General features: G+C 37.0%; 1 protein-coding gene across 9 annotated transcripts in view; it reads right to left on the reverse strand.

The window, feature by feature from the left end:
* Positions 1 to 23,979, reverse strand: part of PAK3 (p21 (RAC1) activated kinase 3) — a 261,916-nt gene that overhangs the window by 86,881 nt on the left and 151,056 nt on the right. For 3 of the 9 annotated variants that reach the window (XM_079124853.1, XM_079124846.1, XM_079124854.1), the window contains exons 4-6: positions 19,849 to 19,992; positions 18,620 to 18,703; positions 13,088 to 13,289 (exon numbers count right to left, since the gene is read on the reverse strand). In XM_079124853.1, coding sequence (XP_078980979.1) covers positions 13,088 to 13,262 — 175 coding nt within the window. In that variant the 5' untranslated portion in view covers positions 13,263 to 13,289; positions 18,620 to 18,703; positions 19,849 to 19,992. Of the gene's footprint in view, positions 1 to 13,087; positions 13,290 to 18,619; positions 18,704 to 19,848; positions 22,445 to 23,979 lie in introns of those variants that run through there. The other 6 variants (XM_079124852.1, XM_079124851.1, XM_079124849.1 and 3 more) reach the window with 4 other exon arrangements.

Genomic DNA, 23,979 nt, shown 5'->3' on the forward strand with positions numbered 1-23,979 from the left:
TACGCTGATGGAATCCAATCATGAAATTTCTCCACTTCTACACTAAGGTAATTGGGAGTTATTGGGGAAAAAATATCACATGGCCATATGGCTTGGTGTTTATTATGAAGATCACAGACCTCATTTGGGTCACTAATGGTTCTTAGCAATATTATCCTTGCCCCTTGCCAACTTCCTTTCCGAAACCCTTCAGTAAATATTCCAGAATTTTGCTATTTCACTCAAATTTCTGCTGTACCCTAGTCTCCTTTACTTTTAGCATATAATGTACCTTCTACTTCATAAAGAAAAATGATGGTCATCAGTTGGAACTTCTGATTTCAACTTCTCTGCCCCTCCTATGCATTGATAGGCATCAGTAGCATCTTATCTCCTCCCATTCCACTGAGGGTAGGAGCCTCCTTCACCTAAGGTGTCTATCTCCACTGGTGCCCTAGGTCTCAGTCCTCTCACTTCTCCAGTGAGAACTACATCCACCTCTTGTTTCTTCAATCTCTCTCTCCCTCTCTGATTTTTTGGGCTTAAAAGACATGTGAAGATTTCTCTTGTCCTTAAAAATTAAAATCCTTCTGCTTCCTCACATCTTTCTCTGTGTTACAGTCACTCAGCCTTTTCTTCTTTAGGTTAAACTTCTTGAAAAAGCATTTTAGATTTATTAAGCTCTCACTCTCCAAACCATTGTACTGACTCCCTGAAATCACAACTCCTCCTTGACCAAGAGCCACTTTTCAGTCCTTGAAACCATTGTCATCTCAGTCAAAACTAACATTGTTAACCACATACTTCTTGAAACAAACTCCTCTGCACTTTCTTTGGCACAACTCATTCCTAGGGTCTATTTCTACTTTTCTGGGTTTTCCTTAGTCTCATGTGGAGCTTCTTTCTTGTTGACTTTTAAAATAGCATTCTCCAGGAGATGTTCTAGGTACTCATGTCTTATCATCAAACACCACTCCCTTGGATCATCTCTTCTACATGCATGGTTTCAATCACCATCTACAGTAGTGACTCCCCATATGTACTTCGGACTCTGACCTCTCTGCTGTATCCCACCCAACCCCCATGTAGTTAACTGGCTATTGAACATCTCTATTCTATTGTCCTACCTGAAAGAACATGAAACTACAACTCCCTCTTTGTTTCCTACCTCATCCTTCTCCACCTCCTCTCATAATCTGCTTAGTTACCTACTTGTATTAAGTCTCCTTTCTACATATTCCCTCTGGGTTTCCTCTCCTATTCTTAATGATACTGGCCCTCAGTCCATTGTCATTTCTCACTTGTATAACTCCAACAGCCTGACTGGCACCACTCCACCATGAATACATTCTTCCTCCTGTAGCTAGAGTGATATTTTGAAACACCTATCAGATATCATCCCTCCTGCATGAAATATTCCTCCATTTTCTTCAGAAGCAACTTCAGAGCTCTTAGCATAGGAAATATAAATCCTCCACGATCTAGTCCCACACTACTCCCATAGCTTTATCTCTCCCTTCCTCTCACACTGACTCTTCGCACTGGCTATTCTAAACTTCTTGTATTTGTATTCATAGAAATGCAACCTGCAGTAGAATCATGTCTACCACTCCATAATGCTGTTCTAGCTGGAATGCCATTCACTCCTTACATGGCTAGCTCTATTCTCTTTTTTAAGACTCACCGCAGTTCAGTGGTCACCTCCTCCAGGAAACCTTCCCTATAAGCTCCTCCCTCCCTTCAATCTTTAATAGATGCCCCCTCCTTGGGGCTCATTTCTGTTTCATACTTACCACACTAAAATCTATTGAGTGATTTGTCTTTGTCCCTTACTAGACTCTTGGTTACTTAAAGGTAGGGGGACTGGGACTTATTTGTCTCTCTACATATACCAGCACAGTACCAGACTCAATGTTTAATGAATAAATGAACAAACAAATGAACAAATAAATGACCTTTATATGAAATGACACTCAATATATGGAGACAGTTGATGCTTATTTGCTGTGATGCATTCATGAATGAGGAAAAAATGACCTGTGTCTGCTAAAAAGGCCAGGGGAGAAGAGAACATGTTTAATAGTTATTTTTGTAGTTGAATTTGTTGGTGGCATTGTTGATATTTTCCCCAACTGACTATATATTCATTCAGGCATTCATTCAGTATATGCCACATGCATATACTAGCAATAGAGCTGGGCAGAGGTCAAGGTACAGCAAAGCAACCAATACTCCCCCAGAGGAAATCCGTGGATGGTGCTATGGTTGCCTGCTGAAAGCATTTTAGAAAACTGTCACCTGAGTTTTCCTTGTTGTCAGTGTTCCACTTCTCATCTTCTCCTAAAATCCCTGGAAGTTTTGTTGAGCCTTCTCATTAGTTGTCATATGGTCACAGTCCAAATTACTTTTTAGAACTCTTTCTAACTCCTTCAAAACAGAGCATGCAGGAAAAGGAAAGGAATGACAGAAGACAGACATAGGGAAAGCTTTCCTACGTAAATTTAGTATAAAAGCACAAAACAATAATTATTTTTTAAAAGAGCAATGGAAAGCATACAAAATGTTGTGCTCTTTATGACATAAAGTGCAACATATAAAGCCACACTAATACAGAGGGCTAAAAGCAAAGTATTATATAAAGCATATTGTCTAAGTGCAGAAAGAATTTTTCCAAAAAACGAAAATACACAGACTGGCTAGTTCTCCAAGGCAAGCATTTCACAACCCTGGCTTTAAGGAACAACAATCCCTTGCTAATATCTCAGCTCTTTTTCCTCTGAATCAGTCAGCAAGTCTGTCAGCAAGTGTAGATTGAATCATGCATCAATGTGATGACCAGCTATGCTAGATGATTCATTAGTAATTGTAAAATAATTGGGGAAATAAGCATAACAAACAAAAAATAGCAACCAATACTATCACACAAAAGAAAATTAGGTGCTAGGTTGTGAAGAATAGAGTGTAAATGCTTTAGTAAAAATGTATGTCAAAAGGAAAAAAAATCACAGAAACCTGACGGTCAGTCAGGACTTACTAGAGGAGGCAGGACTTAAGAGATTAGTCATAAAGGCTAGATAGATACAGAAGGATAAAGCATCTGAAGTATGAAAGCAGAACAAAAGTTTAGAAATAGGAATACATATAGCAAATGGCTGTAGAAGTGATAAGACAAGGGTAAATAGCAACAGTCTTGAAAATTAGGAGAGGAAGATGAAATTGGAGATAGTAATAAAAAATGTGTTTGGATAGGTTTTGAGCAAATGGATGCTAATTGAAAGGGGGTTGTACACAGACCATGGTGGTGGCAGGCTTTATGATGGTTACTGAAGAGAAGGAAAGATGAGTGTAGAATGGGGAGACAACCTACCACTGTATCTGTTGCCTTTAAGATCTCTAATTGGGGGTTGGGGTTGTGGCTCAGTGGTAGAGCGTGTGCCTAGCATGTGAGAGGCACTGGACTCAGTCCTCACCACCACATATAAATAAGTAAAAATAAAGGTATTGTGTTCATCTACAACTAAAAATATTTAAAAATAAAATGATCATTATTGGGGCATTTTTTGTAAACTGTGTGTGTGTGTGTGTGTGTGTGTGTGTGTGTGTGAGAGAGAGAGAGAGAGAGAGAGAGAGAGAATTTCTGCAAGTAGATTGAAAATCACTTGAGGATGAGAAGCCTTTCCTCATATGTGGTATCCCCCACAGCACAGATTAAGGCATATAAAAAGCAGGCACAAATATTTTCTGGGTGAATGATACAGCAGTTAAAAGCATGCTCTACATTCCATTATATCTGATTTCTAAACTGAGAGAGCTAATAAATTAGATCTGTGCTCAAAGTCAGCATGTAGTTCAGATTGATGTGTTGCCTAGTTGCCCCTGTGTCTCTACCATGGTCTTTCAGGGAATCCTTAGAGATAAAGGAGGTCTAATAAAGCATTTTGTTAGGAGACTTATACTGGAGCTGATGGGGTTGGATCCCCCTATCTTGACAGCAAAAGCACTCCTCCCTCTCCCTGCCTTTTGTCCTGCTTGTCCTGCCTAGCTACAGTCTGTATTTATCCAGTGTTATATAGTCCTCAAGCCAAACAACTTATGCAGAAGACGCCAAGCAACTTCTGGCATAGGTGGTGGGATGGCGGGGTCAAAGATCCATCAAATTTAAAGGTCTGTTTTTCATCTCAATATTCCAAAATTGTGTTCTGGAGAAGTCATCTTGGAAGGATATAAAAGTATTTTTCAAAGGCCATCCATATTCTATGGGTGCCAACCTTCATTTTTTCTAACAGATGCTCCTTAGCAACTTGGTGAATCTTTAGCTCAGTGATAGATACTTTTAGTGGTTCATTGATTTCTCTGTCACTAGGAGTCTGCTAGTCAGTGTCCCACAAAGGTCATTTACAAAATATTGTCTTGTGGCGTACAAGAATGAAAATGCCTTAGTGTCTGCTTAACTATCAAGAAGTTGAATTAAATACTGAGTTTTTGGCAGTTTTATTTTTCAAAAATATCATTCTCTTCTATCCTCTGATTGTGGATCATAGGGCACACTGTGCCATAACCCTCTAGAATGAACCCTTCTGACACTTTCCTTCTACTTGGGTAAAAATAAGTGAACAGTAGTCCTGCAGGCAATGTCAAAGAGGTTGGTGCACCTCTTGAGAACAATAGTCTCAGAGAGGCAGATTTCTGTCAAGGTTCTAATCCCTGACACATCTGCTCTATGAACAAATATCCTATTTGGGGTGCAGTATAACCTAGGACCCACAAGAATTTCTTACCTCCTGGATTTATGGGATTTACCTTTTCCCTTGTACAAGGGAAACATTAATTCTCTAGTTTTCACATTTTGGGGACAGACTATCATTGTATGGGCCTTCAAATTTATTTTTCCCATTGAAAATATGTGAAAGTATTATATGGTAACACAATGGAAAATTAGGCATAAAACAGGTTTTATTGTTGACTCTATGTATTTAAAGAAATTGTGCAGTGTGAGTAAAAAATTTTAAGCGATTCTACATAACACATATTTATGGCTTAAATCTAGCATCTTGGACAAAACATGTACTGATTCTGAAAAGAAAGGTGTTGATAAAGTGAAAAAGAGAGCCCAGATCTCATTTAAATACTATATTATGAATGAGTGTAAGGGGAGGGAATGATAGTTGACTCTTGTGTTCTATTTTAACAGTCCTTTAATATTTCAATTTTTGTAAGCATCAAACATTATTTTTGTAATAGAATACTATTTAAAAGCCCCCACCAAATAACACAAAAATTGAAGAATAATTACTTTCATTTTTTTACAAAGATTGGTTACCTCCTGCTAGCAAGTTAGGCCCTCAGGAGAAATAAAAGACAAAGGAATGACTACTGTCCTAATTGCTCATCCACCTAGTTTTCTCATGCTTCTATTAAAACTCCATTTTCAACATTCTGTTGGTTAAAACCTATTTTCAGCACAAGTTAGGTTTCCCTCATTTTTTGGTAGTGGTATAATGTTCAACCACTGGACAAGGAGTTGGAAGATATAAATTCTAGGTCTGCCTTTGTAGAAGTCATTTAGCATCTCTGAACTGCCTTCTGCTATAAAATGGAGATAATCCCTTCCCTATCTCCATCAGAGGAAGTTTGAAGAAGTAATTGATATGAAAGTACTTTAAACATTATAATACACCTATAATGGCCTTCCAAAATACATCTTCTCATTAGCAATGTTCTAAGTAACAAGCTATTTGCTGGGAAACTAATCTGTAACTTTTTAAACCTAGCACTTCAATCCTATGAGTGATGTCCTTGGAAATATAACTACCAAGAAAGAGGATTGAACTTGGTTGTTTTAAACATTCAGTGTTTTGTATTGTAATATCATTTATTATGTTGGCAAATTCCACAAGTTTATACTAGGGAAGGCCCGCAATGGAAAGTCCATTATTCACATTAATCCTAAGAGACCCAATGCAGAACCTAGAAAATTTCACTCTAATTCATAGCATCTAATTAGCCCATCTGGAATTTCTTTGTGTTTAGTTCCATATCCTCAGGAGGAATACTAAGCCCATTTTTTTCCTGCCAAGTCTTCAGTGGCTATGGAAAACAGTGAATATAAATAAAATGTCAAAGTGCTACCTGATTCTGCAAGAGCAGCTATAAGGCTAATTCATGGTTTGTATGTTCCATGAGGATGATGGAATGGAGGAAAGGAAATGACAGCACCATGTGAGCCCTTTATTCACCTTCACTCATACATGCAGGCAGCCATCACCTTCAGTAAGTATCATCTTAAGAAACCATTCAACAAGTGCAATCATTCTGGGATATAATTAGGAAATTGCCACCTATTGATCTCGTTCCAGGAAACACATTCTGACTCCACTCTCACTTATGCCCAATTCACCCATGCAATAATTTCAATGGAAAATGTTTGGAAAGAAGAGGCAAAGATGAGGCAAAGATCCTAGCTTGATCTGACCATGTGTAGTTTTACAAGTTTGAGAGGGGAAAAAGGCCTCATTTCCTCTAAGGAGGAAAGCAACTTCATATCCTTTAGCTGTTGTCACTATATCTCTCTTTGCAACACTTGATTTGAATGTGTGATATAGTGCTTTTCTGTCTTTTTCTCTTCCTATCCATCCCCTGTATTTTCTCCACCTCCTAATCTTATTCACAAATATTATTTTCTCCTTACCTTAGTGTATATACTCCCAATCCCACATTCCATATTTCTCCTTAATTTGACTGTTTTATGGGTTTAAGTGGGCTATCCTATTCATGCCACATTTCCCTGTTTTATGGCCTTGAAGTGAAAGTTCAGACCCTGGTAGATAGGAAGAGAGCATCCTTATCCCACCTTCTTTCCACTTAAAAAGTAGACTTCTAGAAGTAAAGGAGTAGATAGGAGGCTCTTCTCTTGGAGGACAAGCAAGAAGTCATGCTCTCCAGGCTTCCCAAAGGATAGGGCAATGGTCTGTGCAGAGCACTCTGCTCAGCTGTATGGGTTACATTTGGAGAAGCAAGAGGAATACAAGCATGATTTAAAATGCAGAAATTTCTGACATCTGGCTTTCTGATAACAGAACCCTCAATTAATTGAGACTCCCACACTTGCTGGTGAAATGAAATCACCTTGGGCTACCTCAAGATCCCGAAGAGATCTACCAAAGAAAGATTGCATACTGTTATCACACTAAGTATATTTTATTGTGTTTAGTTAGATGAAAATTAGTAATGTGCATTGACCAAGACATTTGATTAACAAAAACCATAAAGGATAACTGCAAGTTTTCTTTAATGTACTTGTTATACAGCAGTGCTTCCTGCTGTGTGGGGTATATAGAAGATAACATGCTCTGGGATTAGAACAACAATAAATATTCAATACATTAACAAAACTATATACCACTTTAAGATCTTTTTCACATGTATGATCACACCCATTTAGAACCTCAACATTCTAACAAAAGCAACATGTAAACCTATGAAGCAAACACTCCCAATGATAATATAACCCACAAAACTCCAAATCAAATGTTAGCACATCTCTATTGTGAATGCTGTCTCATCATCAATTCTTTAAAAAAAAAAAAAAGAAAAGAAAAATTTTTCTTTCTTTTTCTCCTGAGTGGTGGTTTTAAAAACCCCCTTTTCTGAAATTCAAACACATTTCAAAGTACACTGCAATCTTCTTAAGGAAAAATGAAAGTCATTACTGGCCTTAGATGCTAGGAACATACTATACCACATAGTCTCTTTGTCACAGTGTGAAGCAATATAATATAAGGGTTTGGAGGCACAAAGACTTGGGAGATTTCTGGCTTCTATCCTTTGCTAGGTGATCCTAGGCTATCTATTTAAATGCTCTGAGCCTCATCAGTAAAAAGGGGATGATACAGAGTTGCTATAGGGATTAAGACTGAGTACATGTATAGTACCTAACACACAGCTTGGCACTGAGTTACTAGCCAGTAAATGGGTGATCATTCCCTATTTGTCTTGATTTGATTCATACACAACTATCCCCTATTATGCTCAGGATGAGGGACGAATCCATCATTCCCCAGCTCACCAGTTCCCAAATCTCTCTGGATTCCCCACAGACAAAATGCACATTAACTGAGTTCTCTACAGATACAGTCCTTCACACAGCATTGCATGTATTTCAAAACATACCTAATGCTCAAAGCAGCACAAGACACAAGACACATAAGCACACTTCAGAAAACACAAATGTCACACAGAACATGTCACCTCTAAATGCAGCCTCACCTGCTTCTTTCCAATATGTTCTTCCAAGCTTCAAGTCCTTAATATTGATCACTTGTAGAGACACTATACCATTTTCAGATTCCTGGCTTCATTCCTTTGCCTCATTGCCTGTTCCTTATTGGTTTATTTATTAATGTATTAAATATATTTATTCATTCATGTATGTATATCTCACCTTGTTCCAAAATGGATGTCAGGTGGTTTACAAGAAAACACCAAATATGACATGATAGCATAAATTCAATGTAGGAAAGAAAGTAAAGGAAAAACAAAACAAAATCAAAAATTCAACATAGGAACATAGAATGGAGCCTAGAAGACAGTTAATACAAAGTGCATACATACCATAGAGTCCTTTTACAAATGCTAAGCATGGAACACACATTTGGCTCCAAACTTTCCAGTAGTCAACAAAGGAGAAACCTGATTAGTCACACACTTCACAGGCTCCATAAAACTGCTTGTTCAGGATATCCTTTTCCTGATCTAAATCTTGAAAATTTTCTATGGTGAAGTATTCAAAAACTGATGCCAAATTGTCCCTCCTAGATTTCTCTAACACCCAAATTCAGCTCCTGAAATACACTCCAACAAAAATAGATTCTTGATCTTGAAATTAGATGTTTCTTCTTCTTCTTTTTCTTCTTCTTCTTCTTCTATCTATCAAGGTTCCATTTGGTTAATGAAATAGAGCTATTAAAAAGACTTCTTAAAGAAACTATGCTCAATGCTCTATGTAATGAAAACATTTAAAAGTGCCTTATAAAATCCTCTGCTGTCACCAATCCAAATATTTTCCTTTAAGAAATGAAATAGACATTGTAATATTTTTTATAATAACAAAAATTAGAAATAGACCCAAATATTTTTTAAAAAGTTGTTAAATAGACTGTGATGTTACTATTTGAAGAAATATCATACACCATCAAAATTATGTTTATAAAGACTTTTAAAATGTAGGAAAATGTTCAAGATAAAAATGTCAAGGAGAGAAGAATATAAAATTGTATGCATTATGAATTTAGGCACACAAGAAAGTATATATGTGCATATATAACCAAGTCTATAAAAAAATCCATCAAAATGTTAACATTGCTTCTGGGATTGTGGATGATATTTTATTATTTTCTATGAGTTTGTCTTTATTTTCCAAGTTTTTGACATTGATGAACAATTTCTATTTTATAAGAAAAAAACTATGAGGAAAAATACCAACACAGTTAACTTTGGCTTATGAAATTATGAGCAATTTTTATTTTCTTTTCAAATTCTAATTGACATAAATTCTAGTTTTGAAGAAAGTTACTTAAAAAGAAACAATAATTTGAAAATAGGGCTTTTTGGTTCTTTAGAAGATCTGAAATACTAAGATGACACTTCACAATTATCTAGCACTTTGTAATATATTTGTTTTGAGACAGTCTTGCTAAGTTTCCCAGGCCAGCTTTCAACTCATGAACCCCTGCCTTAATCTGAGTAGCTGGGTTGCATCATCATGCCCAGCTATCTAGCAATTTTTAATTTTACTTTTAATAGCACTCTGGTATACACAATTATATCTGATTATCACAAATATCTTGTGAGGCAGGCCAGGTAGTATTGTCCTCACTTAATTAATGATAAAACTGAGGCTCAGAGAAGCTAAATGACCACCTCAAAGACACAACCATTACTGAAAGAGCTGGATGCAAACCTGGGTCTCCAGAACCCAAGTTCAGTGCTCTTTCCATTAGGTTAAGACTTAATGGTGGTATAATTCAAGGAGTCGCCAAGAGGCAGAAACGGAAATAGTAATTCCTCCCCACCCATGACAGTCAGGTATCTGGACAAACCCAAAGTAGCAGAGTTGAGTTGAGAGAATCATAGTTTTAGAAGGAAAAAAATTAAAAGAAATGAAGTCACAAGTGAACGTTGGAAAGCCCCTATAAATGTTCTATGTGCAATAAAATAAAATGATAACAATTTATTACATAAAAAGAATAATAAGAGTTTACATAGTTTAAATTAGTAAAAATGATAGGTTCTCCAGTTTCCATTTAGATCCTGATATGATTTCCAGAGGTGATGAGGAAGTATCTTTCACTTATTATGGTGGTGGAAAATGAGAGTGACAGAGAAGCAATAAACAGTGGACTTTTGAACTGTTAGTTGAACTCATGGTTGTCTGTACCTTCAAGAGTCACTGAAATCCAATCCTGAAGTTGTAACACATTGCTCATGGCTTTAGCTCTATTAACCAATGGAATGTAAGTGGCACTACTTAATGACTTTGGCCCCTTCTGAAGATGCCTTCTGTCTTCTCAATTTTTTGAAGACACCTTAGCACTTCTGTATACAGTTCAATTAAATTATTCAAACCTTGTCTGAAGGCAATTTATCAGCTGTCCAGTAAGGGTATTTAAATGGAATAACTTGATGACTTAGACTTTTCTTGCATTGCTTTCTTCCCAGTATGATCTTTATAAAACACTCTTAGCACTTGTTTTTAGTGTTCAGTTAAATGGTTCATCTTTGTCTGAGGTAGCTTGTTCACTGTTCAGCAATGGTATTAAATGGTACTTGATAATTTAAGTTCTGTTGAAGGTGGATTCTGTCTAATGTGATTGTTTTTGAAGTTATCATAGCACCTACTTATAGAATTCTGCTAAATCACTCAGGCTTTTGACAGGTAAGCTATGACATGTAAAGGTACCAATTTTCATTACTATCCGGAAGAATATTTAATGTTGTCCTAAAAGACCTGCTCCTGTTGTTTACAACTGCCTCTGTCTCTAATCTCACAACCACCAAATTATCTTCATTGTCACGTATGATAACCACCTCTGGGGTACTGCTGACTTCCTGAGGATCATACTATAGCAGACTCACATAATCTGAATTAGTATAAACAGGTTAAATTCATCTTTAGTCAGTGATTTCTCCTGTGCCACATGTGTATCCTTGTCCATAGATTCTTCTTGATCCCTTAATTTTGTCTTTGGATGGATCATTGAAAAATAATTCACTGCCTTTGGTCAAATCTTCTCCCATTTTCTGTTAATGGCAGGCTCTTTTGAACTATTTAATGTCTTTTTTTAAATTAAGAACACAGCATTAGTGATAGTATATAAATCTCATGCATATTGGTTTAGCATGTGTGCTTGAAGGCTGATCTAAGGGCTCCAGGATCTGAGATATGGCTAGTTACAAAGACAATGTGTACACTAAGATTAGCATTGGCAAACACATGTGGGCCACATGGAGTATGAAGAATCAGCAGAACTTTATATTCATGATTTTTTTTCTTTTAAGCAGTCTTGAATTTCTACAAAAAAATCACTGTTCGAACTATTCCTAGAGGGGAGTAAGAGTCATCCAGGCTCTTCTGTTTGCATTCCAGCACACTGGAAACTTGGCTCAACTGTTTCCCCTGAAATCTGTACAGCAGAAATGGCTTCACCATGAGATCACCTGAATACTGGCACAAAACCGAAATGCCAGCCTCTGTTTTTGCTAACCTCATGTCAGCATCAGTTGGTTCTTGCTCTTCTAAATGGAAAGCAGAACTATTCAAGGACTCCCAAAGAACTCCAATTTCAATAATACCAAAGGATTTGAGCAGGCACATAATTCCCTTCCTCAATCACTTTCTGCAGTTGCAACAGATACAAGAAGATAGAAGAGCCTTTCTTTGGCACAAGTGTCACACAAGACTTGATCTCTAGGTGATGACATACCTTTAATCTTCAAACCATTCCTTATTCCCAGCAAAAAAATTTTTCCAGATTCACTTCAGGGTCTGCAAATATATCTTTAAAAAGGCCTCTTATGTGGTCACAGATCCCTTCCATGGAAAGTATTTTGCTTATCTTCAAATCAGAGGTTTAATGTCATTTCTCTTTTCCATCTTTCAGGTAAAGGGGATAAAGCATCTTACAGACATATGATAAGAGTTTCAGTTGTCCTTATGACATCCATTGTTGATTCACTAATACCATATAATCAACCTACAAAGCTATTTGTTTTACATTGAAAAAGCAGGTTTTCCCTTTTCTCTTCTAAAAGATATCATCTTTCTTACCCTTTTGGCCACTTTCTGTGATGCCAGTGGCCTTGTATCTGCTTCACTCACATCCACCTCAATAATCACACCTATGGAAGCCATGTTCCAGCTTTATGATAACTAATACTACCTGACAGTTATTTACTAGGAATTTTACATCCCCAAGTGTCACAAATGTTTAGCATATGATGTTTAAGCACCAAAATGGTATTATGAACACCACGTGGATAAATGATAATATATTGTCATGATACTTAGTGCACATGAAGCTGATTGTGTAGGAGACCAATGGTAGAAGATCATAAGAAGAAACAAATGACTCAGTTTCTTCCCACCTTGTGATATAGTCACACAGACAACACTGTGGTGACTTGAACTGACTCCCATATACTCAATTCAAAATCTTCAGTTACCAAATCATATATAGAAGTAAAACAATCTATACTCAAATTTTCAAAAAGGACAACTTACAGTTATGAAGGTATTATTTTAAATTCTAGTCTAAGTTTTCATGAAGTCACTGTTTATATATTCAAGACAGTATTGTCGCTATGGTTCCCCATGACTTAACTCTATGAATTCAATTTTATCTAAAAAGCAAACACAGCATACATATATTTTCTGTCAACCCACAATAAGTCAATCAAACATGATCCTCTGACAAAATGCAACCTCGGAAGATGTAGATATAAACATCAGGAAGGCCTGAACAGCCAGCTTAAGAAATGACTACATGAGAAAGAAAGTGACAATGAAAGAATAAACTAGCCCCTTTTCAATGCCCGACCACTGATACTTTACTTTTATCCCCTCCTCCTGGGAAGATAGAGCGAAGCCTGGCTTTCTTATTCTTCTCTTCAGGGGCCATGGGAAGTGGTTTGGAGCTGTGGTTGAGTGCTGAAGAATCCCGGTTGTTACTATTCATCCTCAAAGGGGGAGCTGGGGGTTTCTCTTCATTATCCAGACCGTCAGACATTTTCAGGTACAACTGATTTCACAGCTCCTAAAGACAAGCAGGAAGAAATAGGAATTAAGGAAAGATAATTCTAAACCAAATGTAGTAAATATGGAGGTTCTAACAGTTTAGAAACAACAGTCTTGGTCTCATGTTTTCTCAGATTTTACATGGATCAACTTGAAGGATTTCTCCTCAGGAGGGAAGAAATTTGCCTCCCCAGAAACCAACAATATAATCTCCAAATGAGGAAAATGAAAGTAATACTTAATGACTTTTCAACATGTATACACAAACACATAAGGTCCTTTGCTTTTTCCACAAGGAAAGTATTTTCTGCTGTCTGGTCTCTTAATGAACCACTTTAAACCTTTCTTTAAAGATTCCATCTTCATGATCATAATGGGCAAGAGGCACAAACTTCTCAGAGTTTGGAACTGACACAGGTTTGATTGTTGATTTTTAATGGCCCACAACCATGATCTGTTAGCTGCTTTTACATCAGGATGGCCTTAGTGTCTGTTTCTTTCCTGTGTGTACCTGATTTACAAAATGTACTCTGCTGTATTTATAGTGAGATAAACTCAGAAATTGGTACTTTCACCAGAGTTGGGATGTACTGGTAGGGCAAAAAATGCCCCATCTTTTCCCAAGCAGGAAAAAGATGAAAGTAGACTGAATGTCACCATGAAAAAAAAAAGGAGACACAGAGGAGAGGGCACATCCTGAAAAGACGTTATAACCTTACTTCCTGTTACATTTTATATCTTAAAACAAGGAACAACAGGGAGTTGACAGAAGCAATTGGATTGTAAGATTCAGTCTTGTTTTAGAAATTTATTTGCTCTTAACTTCATTATTTTTAAAATACCTTTTTTATTTATTTATTTTTTATGTAGTGCTGAGTGAGGGTCAAACCCAGTACCTCACATGTGCTAGGCAGGTGCTCTGCCACTGCTACAACCCTAGCCCCAACTTCATTATTCTTTGCATTTTGAGTCTAAGTTTGAGTACACTCAGGTTTCATTCTACTGGGAGGATGAAATGAACTGGAAAAGCATGAACTGAGCAAGGAGTTTTTCTTCAGGTGTTTTCCAACTCCAATTCAAGTCCTTCCATTATACTTTGACACTTGCCAGCACAAGTCAAGTGCTAAGAATCCCTTCCAAGAGAATCCCTAGTTTGAATACAAGGGAAGTCAAATCCCATTACAATGAAATCTCTCTAAATTTATCAAGTACTACCCTGCACTAATTTAGGAACAAAAGAACTCTCCAAATGCAACCTAGCACATCACTTTATTCTGACATTTACTAGAAATGAACCTAGATACAAGAATAATAAAAGCAAGGGTCTCTTCACTAACTATTGAAATGAGAAAGAATCACACATCTCTCAATCTTCACTTTAGCCCTTTAATGGTCCAATGTGTTTTATTTTCAGTAGTCAGAACTAAGTTACATAATGCTATGTGGAGAATTTTTAAAAATTAGCTATGTTTTAAATTCACTCAAATACATAGTCTGCAATTACTCAGAAATAGGTCAGTATTAATTAATATCTTCTCCTTCTGCACAGGTGGCTACCAACTAACAATGGTGGACTTGATCTTGATTTGGACACAATTTCTCTTTTCATTTCTTTCCTTTTGACTTGCAATATCTTGCATTATCTTAATTAAGACCAATTCTGAATTTTTTCAGTCATCACAAAAGTGAAAGTACTCAGTAATAAATGCTTTATCACTACCTGCAATTTGATAAGCCTCATGTTTTCCAAAGTAGGTATACCTATGATGTCAAGAATGAAGTGCATGTGTACATACAAATATTTAACAGAATATGAAACCAATGCTAATATGTTTACATTCTCTTTTGCATTTTGACTTTTAGTTCTTCTATATTCATTCTTCATACAGACAAAATGAGATTAAACCTGACTTCACCAATGGCATTATTTTTCATCAGAGCAGCTGATGGATTCAATTTGGCCACTGAGAAGAATTTGTACCAGATTGACTTCTCTGGGTTCGAAAAGTAATTCCTAAATATGAGGCATATTTGGGATATACAAAATATAGCTTGGTTAAATGAAATTTGATAGTTACTGGAAAGGAACTCAGCACTTAAATAGAAATACCTAGAAAACAGATTTCTGAAAAATGTGTATCACAGGCATAGAGAGCCACCATTTTCTAGATGATATGCATTTTCTGATGATATATTACTTAAGATGACAGAAGTCACAGAAACTCATATGACCTCTTTAAAACAAAGCTGATCTTGCATAATACGGCAAACAAGAGTCTGGCCAGCCAGGGTTCTAGGACAACTACATAATTTAAAATTCTATGCTCCTTTGTTCTTGGTAAGTAGGTGTGGCTCACCACACAGTGGCCTTTTTCTTTCCTAATTACATTCTCTAACCAAAGAAACAGGTAGATGCCCGGATTCTTTTCAGGCTGCCTGATCACCTTGATGTTACTTGACCAGGTATAATTTAGGAAGAGAAGAAAGGACTACTTGGGATATAAAACGCAACTATACTCTTCCATATTGTACCAGAAATTCCTAAACAAAAGGCCCACACCACACACATGCTCTAGTCAGTATCACAGGCAATCTGCAAAGGACCTAGCTTATATGGCAGTTCATTCTTCCCACCAACCTGGAATTGTTTCAATTCTATTTAACTCATCAGAGGATCATAAGGAGTTGGAATAAATGTTTTACAAGGATGGATCAGTGGAGAGGGTAGGGACCTGCGAGGAAACCTCACTGCTAACGTATTTGTCTCCTAAATGGAAGGGGTCTCCTACTCTCCCACAAATGTAGAAAAAAAAGGAGATTCTATTATGCTATGTTTGTAAACAATACCAATTTACTAAACCAGGTTCTTTTCTGAGACAGCTTTCCACAAAGGATACTATTAATGGTTGCTGGTTCAATCTGCCTATGATGTCATTATTTCCAAGATCTTGAAAGGGACTATTTTGTTTGGGCCGGCTGTAGGCCCTATTTCAAGAATTGTACAAAAGCACCATTATTTTCTAGGAACCCAATCAGAAACCTGTTTATCTTTAAAGTTTAACTATTATTGTTCACTTCTACAACAGAAAGAAAACTTATAAGTGAGCTGCACATTAGATTTAGCCATAGGCCATTCATTTCACTTTCAGAAATTGATCTTCGGCATCATGGAGAAATAGCTAATACTAGTGGACAACCAGCAATAGTTTATATCTGTTCATAAGTTGATTTCATACTTAGCTACTATATTTTTTAGAAAATATTCAAATGATTTCTCTGAATGGTATGTATTTTTAATCTAGCCCTTGGGACTTCATGTGGCTTACCAATACTCTGTAATTATAATTGAAATTCATCAGCAGTAAGAAAGAAATCTTTTGTTTTGTGATAACCAAGGAGCCTAAATATCCTTTTATCAGAATACTATGATTACTTCTCTTTTTCCTTTTCTATTCTGCTTTTTCTCTTCCCCAAGGCCTCCATGCAAGTGTGAGGAAATGCGTGCACAAATTGTCATGGTTTGAATTTGAAATGTCTCCCAAAGGCCATGTGCTAAACGCTTAGTTGCCAGCCCCTGGTTCTAGTGGGAAGTAGTGGAAACATTGGGAGGTGGGGCCTAGTTGGAGGAAGTAGGTCACTGGAGGCATGTCCTTGAAGGAGATATTTTGTCCCTGAGTCCCTTTCTCTCTGTCTGTCTGTGTCCCTTAGTTTCCTGGCCATGAGGAGGTGAGCAGCTTTGTTTTGACATGCTCTTTCACTATGATGTTCTACCTCATCACCAACCCAGAAACAATGGAGCCAGCAGACCATGGACTGAGACCTCCAAAACTGTGAGCCAAAATACATCTTTCTTCTAAATTTAAGTTGTTTTTCTCAGGTATTTTGTCACAAAAACAGAAAGCTCACTAATACACAGGTGAATACATCAACATACACACACAGTTCTTCACTGACTTCCTTCTTGACACAGAGCTTTACAGCAAAGCATTTTAGAGGAAAATTTCCATCAAGATACATGGTAGGCTGGCGATGTAGCTCAGTTGGTAGAGCGCCTGCCTCACAAGCACAAGGCCCTGGGTTCAATCTCCAGCACCACAAAACAAAAACAAAAACAAAACAAAACAAAAAAAACACATGATAACTATCATGTACAACCACAAGAATGAGATCCTAATTCAAATAAGATATATTTCATGTATGTATAATGTGAAAATATAATCTGTCATGTGTACCTAAAAAAAAACAAAAAAAAAACAAAAAGAAAATACTCTAGCCAATAGGACTAAAATTCATAATATGACATATGTGTTGAATTAGATGCAACCAAAACTGCCAACTGTGCCCACTTGCCACAGGCACTCTACCCAGGTATACAAAGGATGAAAATCCAGAAATTCCAGTCCTACAACTTGCAGGGCCACCTATTAAGCCATAAGCAATTGAAGCAAATATTTTCGTCAGATCTGATACCATCGGAGACACATACAGAAACAAGAACATGTCTGTATTATTCTGTCTGCATTCAAAACCTAAATGACTCTTTATCTGAATATTTTTCTCAATGAAAACCAAATGAATACTGCCTTCCTTTCAAAAACAAAAGCCCAGGCTGGCAGATTCACAGTCATGATACAATGAACCTAGAGGTGACCTCCCCTAAGCAACACAAGGGAATTATCACATATTAGTGAGCATATCGACATTGTTTATATCCTTTTCATATCAAACTAGAATGTTGAAATATAGCTTAGGAAAATTTTCCAGTGTGGATGTGTGGATTTCCCGATGTGTCTGAATATATACATAGGGTTGCAAGAAACCTTGAATTTGGCTGGGGTTGTGGCTTAGTGGTAGAGCACTTGCCTAGCATGTATGAGGCAATGGGTTTGATTCTTGGCACCACGTAAAAATAAAATAAATAAAGTTATTTTGTCCATCAACAATGAAAAATATTACAAAAGAAACTTTGAACTGATGAGATGACAGCTCTGTCATGACAAACTGACACAAGCACATAAGAACAAAGATGGATTTTAGGATTTTAAAAGTATATTAAACTGGTCCATGTTAAAACATGAGAATGTTTCCAATTTCTAGAATCTTGGAATTTGGGGGAGGGATTCTTTATAACAATAATTAGCTCTATAGATCAAGATTAAACTGTTGACAGCCTCCACACTCAAGGTATTAAGTAAACATAGACTTAAAGTCAGCTAAAGTTTCCCTAGATAATGACATTAATGTTGGACTGTTCCTTTTATTTGAAGACAGGGTTGTTGCTTTAATTAAAAGAAGGATATATGCACTGAATTATACTTTGGTGGTAAGAAAAGGATTCAAGAGTTATACCTGCTGGCTTTTGGAGAGGGCTCCCTTGTATCCTAAGGCACACATTTTCAAGATGGCTAGCTGAGCTTTCAGGTAGAGATCTGACTGAGAAACAAAACATGTTTTGCTAATAAGTCTATGCTGACACCCACTTTATCTTGGATGCATTATTACCAAATAAACCAGTCAGCTCAGACACTTACAACAGGTAATTAAGAAGATATACTAGACTTTTTAATTGTCAAAGAAAAAGAAAAGAAAAATTCTCTAGCCTTCCAATAAAAAGACATCTTATTGTTTGAAAGAAAACATTTGACATTGCTCTGCATTTTTACAGCAACTTGCATCTGAAGATTTCGAGAGTCTTTTCAGAAATTAATTCGCATAATATCTTATAATGCCAAAGAGGGCATTTTATAGGGAGGGGAATGAACCAAGTCTGGGTCTCCCAGAAGCTCTGAAACCACACTGCCATTCCCAGACTATTATTTACAAAAGGCAGTCCAACCATCGAGCTGGGCCATGGGCCCAACTTCACATTTCCATCATCTTGTCTCAAATTGCACAGTCATTATGCATGTTATTCTCCTCACTTGATCATAAGCTCCTTGAGGGTAAGAGCCCCTCAGTCATAACTGTATACCTTCATATTACCTAGTACAGTATCTTGTTCCCAACAGGCATTAGGTGTTGAGGTAATTAAATAGAACTTTATACTCTCTGTGCATTTGTTACAGCTATGAATAAGTTTTTCATAAATGTTGCATAAACTTATATGCCTACTTATATTGGGTCTGAGTCAAGAAGGCACGTTTGGAAATATCAGCACTAGTAAAACTGAAAAGCAATGGGGCATCATTTAAAAGTCAGCTACATCTGATTAGCAACATCTCACTTTTTGAATTTATGACTTTCTTATATTTAAGGAGCTTCCATGTCTTTCTCTTTTTGAGTCTGACATCAATACTATGAAGGAGAAGGAATTACTATCCTCATATCCCACATGAGGAATTGATAAAGTATAGAGGTTAATTGACTTTCCTGGGGTCACAAAATAAGTTAAATAACAGAGACTAGAATCCCCTAAATTTCTAAACTCCTGTCAATTCACTATATGCTATACTAAAACAATGTGTATCTAAGTGAACATGAATGTACACACTCTTGATATATAAATTTTTATGCTCTTAAAATACTCATACAATAGGTCTAACTTTTTCTTTTCCACCCACTTCAAGGCTGGTACTTACTGATTTCAATTGCTTTTTCCATCCATAGACCAAGGCGTGGTGGTTTACTGATAAAACTCCAGCAGATTTTGTTGGCCGGTTGTACCAATTCTTAGATGGCCTTGTTTTAGAGCTTGTCTCTTCTGGGCACTCACCAAGAGAACTCTGCTATCAGAGACAGGGGTGTGCTGTTTCAGAGAGCCTCACCAGGGAGATACCATTACAGTGGGTAATGGAGGGAAGCCATTTCTAAGATCATTTGATCAGGAGGAGCTGAGCCACTTGTTAGGCAGATTTGCAAAAGCAGCCGGACAAGCAAGGGAGGCACTAGCTCTTTTTACAGCCGCCTAGTTTCAATCTTAGATTATGCAAGAGATAGCTCACTGCTGACATACATACAAACACAGTCACATAGAATACATTCATGATCTCTCTCACTCATACGAACAAATGAGACTGGTTCTACAGTAGTCCTGTTCCCTGCTAACATTTTTATGAGTGACTTCCATTGTTTTCTGTAGGAACATGACATTAATTGAGTCCAATAAACCAGAATATTATAGTAGCAAATTTCAATTGTCAGGTGGCAAATTAGGAAATCTATACATACACCCCAGCATCCAGACCTCATATACTGCATACAGTATGAAGAACAAATAGGTCTTTTTCAAATGACTTCTTATGCTTCTAAATATATGTAGCACCATACTTTATTATTCATTGTATATGCTGCATGAGCTATTGCCAAGAAAAATACTAATGATTATCTGCTGTGTGTTTATATTTGCAAACCAATGCATTGTTATAGTTTTCAGCTTCTTATTTCCAATACTGATGCTTCTAGGAAGAGAAAATAAGATGCACAAAGAACAGAGGTAGAGATTTTTAAAGCATAAAAAACGTAAGTAATTACTCTAAAAGATACCTCAAAGAAACAGGTAGGAAAAAGAAAGCTGAACGTGGTAATAAAATATTTCCTCATTTTAAACAGAGAATGTAACATCCTTAGGAACCTTCAGATGGAACAAATTAGATGCAGAATAATAGCCCAAGTGAGAAGGTATAGTAAGCATTCTGTATGTTAAATCTCTGGAGTTCTAGATGCTCTCTGTTGCAATGTTGTGGGAAATAATTATACCCTTTCTTTACCTACCTCAGTGAACTGTCCACAAATTCTCCCAAATTTATCCTCAGAAATTCAGTTCCTGAATTGAATTACGGTAAGCTTTCTGCTTACCATAGACAAGCTTGGATGCTGCTTTCCAACGTCTGAATCATGGTTCATCATCCTTACTCTGTACTCATATTGGCTTTCTACAAGGAAGGTATGCATGGCATATGTGAAGAGAAGAGCTAAATGAAGGCAATTGACATCTGGTATTATTTCTAAACTAGAACCTTAGGTCAATTTAGCAAGGCACATACTTCACCAAAAAAGTGACTACTTGCCAGCTGGCATAAAATAAGCAACTCTTCCTGGAGCTTTTGTCCCTTACAAAGGGGCAAAGTTTACATGTCCACATTTTGAAAAACATCTGAGCATGTGTTTCAGCATCTTATTTGGGAGCTGTAGTTAAGGAAGGGGAAAATATTATCTACAGCAAAAGGGTTCCTCAAATGCTAAAGGAAGGATGGAACATGACAGGATTTTCCAACTTCACAAATGATTGAGGATAAATATTCAACTGACTAGACCCTAGTTATAGAAATTCCCCATACTTGACACCACTGCAAAGACACATGATTTGTTTTAAAGAAAACTGGGCACAGGTATAAGAAAAGAGAATAATCCACCAATACAATTCTCCAGAAATGAAGAGCCTAATCTGAAAGATGACCTCACAATTGAGTATGGGGCTTGTCCATGGCCTTCCTATGACCAACGTATACAAGCTCTTCATTTTCTAATGATTGGACTGGTGAAGGAGCTTGCTCCCCTTGTTGATCATTAACTAATACTTCTTTGCAGATGCTACTGTCCACTTATAAAAGACATGACCCATGACTCGTTCATACGGGAGCACTATCCCAACACATGATCAGATTTGCATCCCCAGTGCTCAAACACATACAAAGATGACTTATATGTGCCGAACTGTTTCTGTGACCCTGGGAAGTCTCCATACTGAGATAACAGGGTCCAGCCCTCACTTCAAAGGAAGTAACATATGGTATTCTCAGAGGAAAATTGTGGAAAAAGCAAAAGCAGGATGGTATAAGGACCTGGAGTCAGCAGTCCTGAAGAGGAATCAGTAGTTCTCAAATTATTTCCTGTAGGACCTGGACGGTGGCCTAGAACACACATCTTGACAAAAATATTGGGGAGGGGAGGAAGGGAGAACCTATGTGTTCATATTATGTATATACATATAAACTGTATGAAATGATGTTCATCTCAGAGTGTTCTTCTCTTTTGAGATTGAGACTGATAAATTCCTTATGACACAGCACTCTAAATCATGTCAACCAATCACTACCAGATTTTACGGTCGTTAGCAGATTAGCTAGGTATGCCCTATCCTCTTCTGCTTAGCTGAATAATAGGGGTCTGTAGGTTCCACAGCTAGAGAAAAAGGATCATATCTCAGCCCAACCTTGTCTTTTACAGGACAATATATCAATCCTTGTTGATTTTGGTTGATTTGAATGTATGCATGCATTCATTTATTCAAACAACAAATCTTTCCTTGTGCTCATGTGTCAAGCACCATGCTAGGTGATAGGCACAAGGAAATAAATAAATGCCTAGTCCTGAGTGAGGTTATAGGCTTGAATATCAGTTTCATCTGTGGCTGCACATTATATATAAAATTACACAAATGTACAGAAGAAATAGAACTATCAAACAAGTAGGGGTAGGCACACTACAAAATTAAGAGAGCTTTTCAAAAAAGAGGAACTAAAGTACTTCAGAAGAGGGCAAGACTCTCCTTAACTGACTGCTGCTTTATTATATGAGAAATCAGTATCAATAAATCATACTATCGCACGTAAGGAACATATAAGGTATTATTCTAAGAAGCATCACAGCCCAGACTTATCTCTCCATGCCACCTACATTCCTATGTACCAGGTGTGGCATCAGGTGTAGGGGGTATACAAAGAGATGAATAAAGACCACTCCCTGTCTTCAAAGTGGTCACAGTGTAGTGAGGAAAGGGACATGCATACCTACAATAGGAATACCATGTTATGTGTCTCTTTGGAGAGACAGAACAGAATGGGTAACTAATGTTCCCAGAGGGGTCAGAGGCTGTAAAAACTGAACAGGGTATGAAGAACACATAAGGAGTTCACCAGGATTTGAAAATTAGTAAGCAGTAGGTTGTCATAGGTATTACTATTCAATAGTAATTCCAATCTATGTATAAATTTCTTAGCTTTGGGCATCTATTACTGCTGAACAAAGTACTTTTGATGCTATTTAAAGAAGAGAACATATCTGAAACCTCTGTAAGAAAGTAACATATGTAAGACAACAAGCTAGGACATTCTCTAGAACTGTAGCCATATATGAACAGGACTGACCTCTTTAGGAGAAATGAATTAAGAACATAAGCCTTTGAAAAAATAAACTCCTTCCTTGTGTGCTTTCAAGAATTAAGTTGTGACTGGGGTTGTGGTTCAGTGGTAGAGCGCTCACCTAGTATGCATGAGGCCCTGGGTTCAATCCTCAGCACCACATAAAAATAAAATAAAGGTATTATATTCAACTACAACTAAAACAAAAATATATTTTAAAAAAAGAATTAAGTTGCATCTTGTTATGCAGACTGAATTTGTGAGGTTGATTTTTAGTTCATATGTCTTTTAAAAACCCAAAACAATTCCAGCTCTCCTTCTGAATTATTTTGTGATGTTCAGAAAAATCACTAAAACTTCGTAAATCTTAAATCTATCTATTCATTCAGCATTTACAGAATGATTTTTGTTTTTTTGTTTTGTAGTGGGGATTGAACCCAGGGGAGCTTGGCCACTAAGCCACATCCCCAGCCCTTTTTATTTTTTATTATGAGACAGGGTCTTGCTAAGTTGCTTAGGGCCCTGCTAAATTGATGAGGCTGACCTTGAACTTGTAATCCTCCTGCTTCTGCCTCCCAAGTCACTGGAATTGCAGGTATACAATGTTTATTAAGTGCCCAGGCAGGCAGA

The sequence above is a fragment of the Sciurus vulgaris genome (genome assembly GCF_902686455.1).
Source record: "Sciurus vulgaris genome assembly, chromosome: X".
In the NCBI taxonomy this organism is placed as follows: Eukaryota; Metazoa; Chordata; class Mammalia; order Rodentia; family Sciuridae; genus Sciurus; species Sciurus vulgaris.